Source organism: Phascolarctos cinereus, unplaced genomic scaffold, assembly GCF_003287225.1.
Source record: "Phascolarctos cinereus isolate Bilbo 61053 unplaced genomic scaffold, phaCin_HiC Scaffold_5;HRSCAF=322, whole genome shotgun sequence".
Classification (NCBI taxonomy): Eukaryota; Metazoa; Chordata; class Mammalia; order Diprotodontia; family Phascolarctidae; genus Phascolarctos; species Phascolarctos cinereus.
Genome location: NW_027555958.1, coordinates 410,244,058 through 410,254,667, shown reverse-complemented (window position 1 = coordinate 410,254,667; position 10,610 = coordinate 410,244,058). Strand labels below are relative to the sequence as shown.

Below are 10,610 nucleotides of genomic sequence, written 5' to 3'. Positions count from 1 at the left end.
GTAGCCACATTGCAGAGAACCATTAAAGTATTCAAATAGAGAATTAGCAAGGACAGAAACCAGAAGCAGAGAGATCAGTTAGGAGGCTATGATTAAGTAAAAAGGGATGGGAGGCTGACCTAGAGCAGCGGTAGTGTGAGTAGAGAAGAGACTTGGAAGATGCTGGATAGAGATTGTGGAGGTGGAATCAACCACGCTTGGAAATTGATTAGATATGAACAAAGAGAAAAAAGTTGAGGGGCATTCTGAGGTTGTAAAACCCTGGCAGGATAGTGGTGCCCTCAGCAGAAACAGAGAATTTTAGCAAAGGGGTAGGTTTAAGCAAGGAAGAAAGCAGGTCCTATTTTGGACACATTTGCTGAGTTTGAGATTTTGAAAGAACATCTGGGTTGAGGTGTCCAACAGAGATGCAGAATGAGAGTTCCCAAGAAAGATTAGGTTTGGGGACAGAGGCTGCAGTGTGTTATCTGACAGTCAGTTGCATAAAGGTGATAACACCTCATGAGAGGAGATGAGATTACCAAGGAAGAGAACATAGAGAGAAAAAAAAAGAGGTCCCATGACAGAGTCCCCGGGGGATACCTACATTTAGAGGAAAAGAGCTGGATAATGAGCCAGCAAAGGAGACTTTGAAACTGAAGTCAAACAGGTAGAAAGAAAACCAGGAGAGAGCAGTAGAAAAGAAGTTAAGAAAGGAAAGAATACCCAGGAGAAAAGATAGAAGCCAATAGTAATAAAAGCTGCAAAAAAAGTCAAGGTGGATGCAGTTAAGATATCACACGTGACTTTGGAGAAACCACTACTGAGCAGTGTACAATCAGAAGCCACATTGAAAGAAGTAATGCTTAAACAATAAAGCCACCCAACTGTATCTTAGGTAAAAATTTGTCGTCAGTGTAAAAGTGCATCAGAAGGTGATATATGTTTTAGGTGCTTAATGTTATTCACATAAGCCATTTAAATAAATATTTATTTTTGAAACAGAACAAATCAAAAATCCACTGTACAATAGAAAACCAGGAAAGACCAGCACCTTCCCCATCTGTAAAATGAAAGACTTGGATGAAGCCACCTCTAGGGTCCTGTACATCTTTCTAATTCTTCTGTCTTCCATCTTGTCTTTCCTCAGCCCCTATGACCACTGGCACAATACCATCAATGGGTGGTAGTGGATTTGATTTGCAAGGTCAGTTTTTCGGTTTTGTATTTTCATTATGTTTTGTTTTTAAAGAGTGAATAAACCCCTCCCCTCTGGGACTGAGTCTGCAAAATTAAGATCAGGAAGTGGCAGCTTCGTGGCAATGGTTCTTGAGGTCACTTAGCAGGGCCCATTAAAATCACTTCCCTCTCCTGGATAAGGTCATTGATCAACTGAAGGACCAGCCCTCTAGGGATGAGACTACTTATGTATATTTTTTATTTTGTAAAGATCAACCAGAGACAAGCATTTATTATAAAATAATGTGAATTTAATCTCTATTCCCATCAGAATCAATAGTACATCAAAATACAAAAAGCTTGTACATAATATTTTGCACTTATTTATTCGTGATTTATACCCCAACCTGCTTCTATAAGGCTATGTCTAGATACACAAACATGGTTTTGGTAAGGTACCATTATAAGCAAATATAGAGGAGATAAAGGCACTAAGTCACTGCTAAATGATCTCCATAAGAGCCACAATACTTTTAATTGCGAGTGGAAAATGGAGGGCCTCTCAGATATTCTCATCTCCTCCCAATGGCTCCCCAGATTCAGTATTTCCCAAGAAAGGATGAAGAGGGGGCAGCTAGGTGGCGCAGTGGATAGAGCACTGGCTCTAGATTCAGGAGGACCTAAGTTCAAATCCGGTCTCAGACACATAAGACTTATAACACCTACTAACTGTGTGACCCTGGGCGAGTCACTTAACCCCACTGCCTAGCCAAAAAAAAAAGGAAAGAAAAAAAAGAAAGAAAGGATGAAGAGAGGAATTGAGGTATCAAAGGGAAGAGAGCGGATATGGGTACTTCCTCTCTTCAGGAGAAAAGGGATTTAGAAAAATTTCCCACCATCTACCAGTACTGATTTTCTATCCACTTGGCAACTACAGTCACTGTGACACACTGGACCTATAATAACCTAAGGGCTAGACTGTGAACAAATGGGTCTAGTAGAGGAAAATAAAAGCATTTTAAGACTACATACCCTGTTTTGAAAACAGTTCAAGTCAATTCAATGAGAATTTATGAAGCACTGCTTCTGTGCTAGGCATGAGGGATAGAAGCCCTTAGCACAGTGCCTGGCACATAGTAGGCACTTAATAAGTGTTTAATGATTAATTGATTGATAAGAAGTCCCTTCTGAAATAAATAATTCCTGTCCTCAAAGGGCTTACATTCTATACCAGGGGTTAAAAAAAAGACTGATGGATTTAGAAACAGGGGGATTGAGTTCAAATCTAGATTCTGCCATTTACTCCCTGTGTGACTTTGGGCAGATCATTCCATCTCTCCAGGCCTCAGTTTCTTCACCTGTAAACTAAGGAGTTGGACTAAATGACTCCGAAGTGCCTTCTATCTGCTGATCTATGATTCTATGATCCTGGGTCTCTTCCTATGAAGACAAATCCAGATAATACAGTGTAATTTGGAGAGGAAGCAGTCATTAGCAACTGGAAAAAAAAAAGATGGTCCCAGTCTCATTAAGTTAGCCAAACAAATTAAATAATCAACTGGAAAACTTTCCAAAGCTTCATAACAGGAGAAACAACTATTTGTTTCATTTCCCCACAGGTCAATAAGACCATTGCCTCATGTACATACCCAAAGAACAAAATATAATTTCAAAAATAAGAAATCAATATCAACCTTGGAGAAATGGCATAAGAAACTGGGGCCATAAGAAAATCCCCCAAACAGTGCTGGTTGGGGAAAACAGGAAATGAAATACTATAAAGGCATCTGCATAAAGCCTTTCTCTTGCATTACTGTGCATATACCTGATCTAAGCCTATATTGGGATTTTGTGTGTGTGTGTGTGTGTGTGTGTGTGTGTGGAGGGGGAAGGGGGCTTCCTGTACTTGTGGTGAGGAATTGCATGTATGAAAATCCCATCCACCAATGTAGGTCAGCATTTCAATTATCACTTAATGTCTTTGACTATTGATTGGAGCACTGAGAGATGAGGTGGTTTGCCAAAGGTCACCCAGATAATAAGTGTCAGAGACAGGACTTGAACCCATGGCTTCCTAACTCTAGAATTGGCTCTCTATCCACTATCCCACCTGGCATCTTTTTTTTGGGGGGGAGAGGGGAAGTAATTGGGGTTAAGTGACTTGCCCAGGGTCACACAGCTAGTAAATGTCTGAGGCCGGATTTGAAATCAGGTCCTCTTGACTCCAGGGCCAATGCTGTATCTGCTGTACCACCTAGCTGCCTCTATTACATGGCAGCTTAAGAACTTTGTTCTAGGACTTAAGTATATGTAAAAAGTCTTCTGTTATGTGCCCATCTTTCTCCCCATAGTGAATTTCCTAACTGTGCCAAGTGGTATTATAAATGATTCTAGCAAAGGGTTCTGCGGATCCTTGTTTTCCTGAGAAAGTCATCACCATCACAGAAGAGCTTTCAGTGCACTCACAGTCTGCTTTCATCCCAAGGGTTTCCCTCACACACACCCTTTGAAGTTATAGCCTCCTATTTGTCTGAAGAAGTTCAACAAACAATGAACCAGGCCACTCTCCTGGGCCTTCCAGCATCTCTTGTGGAGATAATGATCTATTAATAAGGACCCCCATCACTTCCAAAGAGGACAGAACAAGGCATTAGGAGGTGAAAAAACTAAGCCCGATATGAAGGCAGCACCATTGTCCTGTGTCCTAGCTGTGAGGGAGGAAAACCTGAAGTCCAGGAAGGATGTTCTCAGTTATTCTTATCATGACTGGGTCGGATAGCGCCGTTGAGCAAGGCGATTTGGCCGATTCACACTTGTAGTCATAGAGAACTAGAAGGGAAGGAAAAGACTGTAGATGACATAACAGCTGAACCAAGATGGTTCAGTGAGTAGGACTGACTGACTGATTGATTGACTAATTGGTCCAGGCAAGCAGAGAACGGCTCTCCCAGAGAATCCTGCAAGCTACGTCTGTCGTTCCCCGCTTCCTTCTGAGCCTCCTGTTTGCTACTCTATGCACACTTTGCTGTTTAAGTTGGGGGAAGAAATTGAGTTATCACAAAGACAGGAGCATGGTAATGAAAGTGTTCATCCTCTCCAATCCCCACCCACCCTGCAAGTAACATGAGGTATTTTCTGCCACACAAGGCATCATGAGCTTGCTTTATGATGGCTTAGCCCAATGGCCACCTTTTCTGTGAAACATTCCTTCGTATACATGCCCTCGGTGACAATGCTCTGCTCTTCTCTTATATCCTTGTCCTTATATCTCTACTCTGCCCCACCAGTAGAATGTAAGGCTCTTGAGAGTGGGGATTGTTTCATTTTTTTCTATTTCTAGGAGTTTGCATACAGTAGGCACTTAATATGCCTGCCAAGCAGTTAGTCATTAAACACTTAGTACATTCCAGGTGCTTTGCTAAGTGCTGGGGGTATGAAGAAAGGCAAAAACATAGTCTCTGCCCTCAAAGAACCCATTTGTTGAATGGAGTTGAATCAGATTAAAAAACTGAAATCTTAATCTCTATTCAGACACTTAGTGACACCATAACGCTTGGGAATACCCCCACATTACTGGCAGCAATGGTGAGTCCTTTCCTTGTTTTCCTTTTGACTACACTGCTAAGTGGAAGCCTCCTTACCTGAGGTACCTGGGATGGGTTGTAGAGAGGGACAGTTTTTCCCAAGTTGGGAGGAAGAGGTGGGCTGCTGGGATTGAAATTAATTTCATGGGGGGCACCCTGGAACAAAAGAGAATAAGAAAAATGGATCCCTAGTTTTCTTCAGATCAAAGAAAAGAGTCTCTTGTATATCTAGTCAATAGAGTTCACAGTAAGAGCTTCATATAGAAACCAAGGAATCCCAACCTAATAGAGTAAAAACACAGTTGGACAACTTCTGGAAGGAGGACTTTGCATGGCTATTAAGAAATCCATGTGACCCTTGAATCAAATATAAAGAAAAGTTAACTGCCATTGTAGATTATATTAGTATGATACTATCTATCACTATATTAATATATTAATTATTATATATTATAATGCATTAGTATGACATTGCATTAATATAAACATTCATAATAATAATAGCTAACATTTACATGGCACTTTAATATCTGGATACACTTTGTATATGTTCTTCATTCTAACCTCTGGAATACTATTATCCCCAATTTACAAATGAGGAAACTGAGGTTGAGAGAGGCTAAGTGACTCACTCAAAGTCACTTAGGGTCACAAAGCTAGTTATATATATTATTATTATTATTATTATTATTATTATTATTATTATTATTATTATTATTATTATTATTATTTTCCTTTGAAAACATTATCCTAAAACCAGACAATGACAATGGAGAGACAAATAAGAAAGCTCTAACCAACCCGTAATAGAGAAAAATGTTTTCATATGATGACAGTGGAATCTATAGTAAATAATAATGTCAACGCTTCACTGAGTCCCTTTGTAAATGAAACAAGTTAATTTTAGCTCTTAACCTTGGTAAAGTTAGTCATTACCAGATTAAAACATGGGCGTCATGTACATTGAGTCTACAGAAAAGGGAAGGTTTTCATCTCTCCAATAAAGGTTCTGTCTTGGGACCAAAAGGCACTTATGTGCTTTGCCTGGAGGATTTTTCCCAGTGTCCCATGAGTTAATCATTTCCAGAAAGCAGTAGAACCCTTAAAGGCAGAACTCCTCCCCCCCTCCCCAAGATCTCAGTCAAGGTAAGCTTTGAGGCACTGCCTGGGTTAATTTCCCCTTAATCACTTACCTCTGTTGCAGATAAATTTTTATTAATCATGGATCCTCTTCTTTCATCCTCACCTAGAAAGCAGTAAATCCATGAAAATTCACACCTGGTCCAGGCTGAGGGGCTCCCCCATTCCTAGAAATCCCCCAAGGAGCAGAGTTGTGTCAACGTACTTAGAATCATAGTGATCTCTGACATGGCCATATCCCAGAGGAAGAGGAAGAGGAAGGTCTCAAAAGGCATTGTAAAGGACACAACTGTCACTGACTTTGTGACAGTGTACATCATTGCAAAGGCTTTTTTTGGTGTGTTCTGTGCTTAAGATTTCAGTTTACAGCAGAGTCATCGTGCTAATGCATAAGACTTGTCCCAGGGAGAAGGAAACACAAATAAAAATACACAAGGAAAGCTGACCAGGTAATCAGAGTCCACAGAGCTTTAATGTTCTGCCATAAAATGCTGCCAACTGCCTCTCTTGTTCTCCCTCCTTCCAGCACAAACAGTTCTGCAATCACAGTATAATAGCTGGCTTAGGAACAGCAGCTCCGAAGCCTGAGCTATCACAACTTTTATTTATTGCCTACTGTTATCCCCATTATGGGGAAGAAACTGGTGCCCTCATTAAAAGGCTATTGACAGCAGCTGCTCCCTAGAAAGGCCACATGCTCTCATAGCACAACACCCTCGATTCCCTGAATGTGGTCGTCAATCAATAAATAAGGATTCGTTACATGCTTACTCTGTGCCAGGCACTGTGCTGGGGATTCAAAAATAAGTAAAAATCAGTGGAACAATCCCTCCCCTCAGGGAATTGACATTCTAATCAAGGGGACAACATAGATACATAAAAATATATAAAGAATATATATAAAATGAAAGGAAAACTGTCTAGGGAAGAAGGCAATGCACTAGCAATTAGAAGGAGCGGGAAAGGCTTCATGAAGAAGGTGACACTTGAGTGGTCTTATATACCACCATAAAATCAGATTTACCTGGACTTCTGGAGACAGTGTTGGCACCCGGGTGAGGCAGAAAAAAGGGAGTAGATGATGTGGAGGGGGTTGTGCTAGACAAGGAAGGCTGAGCTTCAGTGGGTGTCTCCTACAAATGGAAAAATGTTCATTAAAAATGCTTCTTAAAAAAAAAGCCGAATGAGAAGAAAAATTCAAAAAAAAGAAAAGAACAATCCAAGAAAAATGAGAAGATTATGAAAAGAAAGTCAGACAATTGGAAAGGGAGATCCAGAATCTTAAGGAAGAAAACAACTCCTTGAAAATTCAAATTGGGCAAGGGGAAGCCAGTGAAGTTATAAAAGACCAAGAAATAATAAAACAAAATATGAAGAATGAAAAAATAGAAGAGAATATAGAATATTTATAAGAAAAAGAACTGATCTGGAGAACAGATCAAGAAGAGAAAACATAAGAATAATTGGACTACCTGAAAGTTACTTGATACAATACCAAGAAATAAAGAAAATTGTCTGAAGCATTAGAACAAGAGAGGAAATTAGAAATTTTTAAAAAATCCATTGATCACCACCTGAAAGATCCTACAGGAAACCTATAGGAATATCATAGTCAAATTCCAAAACTCCCAGTTCAAGGAGAACATATTTTGAGCAACAAGAAAAAAAAATTCAAATATGAAGGAGCCATAATTAAAATTGCACAAGACCTAGCAGAGGTGACACTAAAAGACTGCGGGTCTTGGAACTCTGTATATCAAAAAGCAAAAGAACTGAGGTTGGGGCCAAAAATATCATACCCAGCAAAGTTAAACATAATCCTGAATGGAAAAAAAAAGGATATTCAATGAATTGCCAGACTTTCAGGATTTTGTTGCAAAAAAAAGCCCTGAACTTAATAGAAAATTTGACATACAAGATTCAACAGAAACATAAGATACACATCAAAGACTAATTACAAGGGACTCAGTAAGGACAGACTGTTTACTTTTTAAATGAGGAAATGTAAAACATATGTCTAAGATTGTTGTTGGGTAGTTTGAAAGAAAGATTGGGGTAGACCTGAATATGACGTGATTCTAAAAAGTAACCATTTGGGAAAAGATAAAAAGAGTGATTACCTTATACAAATGAGGTGAAAGACGAAGAACTAACAGAGAGGAATTAGATAGGGAGAAGGGGTTGTAGTTCTGGACTCCTACTTTCATCAGGAATGGGTTAAAGAGGGAACAATACATAAAAAAACATACATACATGCATGCATGCATATATGTATAAAAGTTTTCTAAATTCAGAAAGAAATAAAAGGTTAGGGTAGTGGAGAGGATAAGAGGGATTTTTAAGGGAAGCTACTCACATCAGATCAGGTTAAAGAGAGAATATATACATTTAGAAGGGAATAAAAGTCTTCTATATTTATAAAACAATAAGAGAGTGAGGGAATAGGATGAGGGGTGGTACAGAAGGGTGTCTAGATTAACGGCAATGGAATAAAGAGGGAATAACATATATTTGGAAGGCTATAAGTATTCCAAATTCAGATAGAAACAAGAGGATAAGGGGAAACGGTGGGGGAAGAGGATAAGAGAGGAGTCTTTGGAAGGGAGAGGTTAAGTAATAGGAGGGCAAGGTAGCAGATAGAAGGAAAGCAGAGGAGTCAGAGGGATAGGAAATAAGAGATACACATAAACATAAAATAAAGATCAGGAGTAGAATTTATTAGGGAAAAAAAGCAGGGGTAGTAATCATGATTTTAGACACAGTTAAAGCTAAAATAGATTTAATCAAAAGAAAAAATAGGGAAAGTACAGTCTATGTCAGTCATATTAATCAATATTGTTTTAGATTATTTAAACTAGACAGTACAAGGTTGGAATATTGCTGTGGTGTAGAAAATGATGAGTTGGTGGACTTAGAAAAATATGGAAAGACTTGGACTTTTGAAAGAAGAGGTTATTCACCCTCAGAGCAACAGAGGACAAATACAATATGCTCTTACCTAGATGCCTATGAATGTATATGTGTATATATGTGTATGATTATAGATATTTATGTATATGTATGTTTATATAAGTGTACATGTGTGTATATATACATATAAGTGTATGTGTGTGTGTGTATATATATCTACGTATACGTACATATCCCCACCTACTTGTAGCCTTCAGGTGGGGGTGGGGAGGTGAGAGGAAGTGGGAAAAAAAGAACAAAGTAAAAAGAGCACAGCAGAGAACAAAAGAAAACTTATAAGGAAGCAAAGAAAAGATGTACAGCTCTGAACACAATGTGTAGTATTTATCGTACAGGCTTTCTTGAAATGGAAATTTTATTGCTGTCTATTTTGGATCCTCTCTTACGTTCTGCTGTGTATATGGCAAATCTTTTTTTTTGTACTTAAGTTTCTTTTTCTTTTTCTTTTCTTATTGTTTATTTAAGTTTTAGTACTTCAGATAAATTAATTTTAAAAAATAAAATGGGCAAAATGTTCTTCAAGGAAAAAAAAAGCCATGTTAATACGATAACAAAATATAACACTTAGACTACCATAAAACCTTTGAAATGAGACATGTTAGTTTAGCTTCTTGTCATTCTAATCCATCCTCTGTTCTGCTACCAGATTCATCTTCTAAACACACTGCTTTCATTTCACTCCCTTTCTCAAAACTTATAATAACTACCTACTGGCCTACCATATCAATATTCCTATGTCAGGATTTGAAAGGTCTTCATAACCCTAGGATGGCATAATGCAAAAATCACTTGATTCAGAATCATGAGGCATCTTGATGGCAAAGTGGACAGAGCACTGAACTCAAGGAGACCTGAGTTCAAATCCAGTCTCAGACACCTGCTAGCTATGCGACCCTTCGTAAGTCACTTAATCTTATTTCCGCCTCATTTTCATCAATTGTAAAATGGGAATAATAACAGTGTCCATCAGACAGGGTTCTTGTGAAGATCAAATGTAAACAACACTGCTAAAGTGCTTAGTGCATAGTAGGCATTTAATAAAGGTTCATTCCCTTCACCTTCATGAAATTTGAATTTAGATTACAGTTCCAATATCTATTAGTTGTATTACCATAGGCTAGTTACTTAATCACTCAGCCTCAGTTTCTTTGTCTATATAATAGGGATTATAGGATTTGCACTGCCCACCTTAAAGAACTATGGGGATAATACTTTGCAATTCTTGAAGCATGTATATATGTGTGTATGTGTGTGTGTGTATGTATGTATATATGTGCGTGTACGTGTCTGTGTATATATATGTGTGTGTGTGTGTGTGTGTATGTATGTATGTATATGGTTAATTGATATTACAAATTATGAAGCATAATTATTACCAATCCAACTTTACTTCCTACTATCCCCCACTCCTGTCAAACTGGGAAGAGACAAGATATCAGTTGATACCTCTGAGGTACCAAGGAAGTTCCCCAAGGGGATGAGAGGTTGAAATAAAAGCCTTGTGTGTCCACTCGGTGATTACCTCCGAGTCAGAGCCGTCAGAGGAGTCCTCATCCACAGAAGGCATCTCAGCAGGTTTTGATCGAAACCAACCAAACCATCCAAACCCATGGCCCTGAGGAAAGACGGAGGGGGAAACATACTGTCCACTGAGTTGTTTCTCTCCACCAGTCCAATACAATGTGATAACAATCTTTGAGCAAGAAGACAACGAATACCACAGATAACTGGTGATTCCTCCATCTGTGCTGTGCCACT

General features: G+C 38.8%; 1 protein-coding gene across 1 annotated transcript in view; it reads right to left on the bottom strand.

Annotated features, from left to right (window-relative positions):
* Positions 1-1,025: 1,025 nt before the first annotated feature.
* The window catches only part of SEC16B (SEC16 homolog B, endoplasmic reticulum export factor), an 82,837-nt gene continuing 73,252 nt past the window's right edge, over positions 1,026-10,610 (bottom strand). The window contains 5 exon segments of the mRNA XM_078156479.1: positions 1,026-3,987; positions 4,800-4,898; positions 5,936-5,988; positions 6,907-7,015; positions 10,375-10,467. Of these exon segments, the coding sequence (XP_078012605.1) occupies positions 3,919-3,987; positions 4,800-4,898; positions 5,936-5,988; positions 6,907-7,015; positions 10,375-10,467 (423 nt within the window). The 3' untranslated portion in view covers positions 1,026-3,918.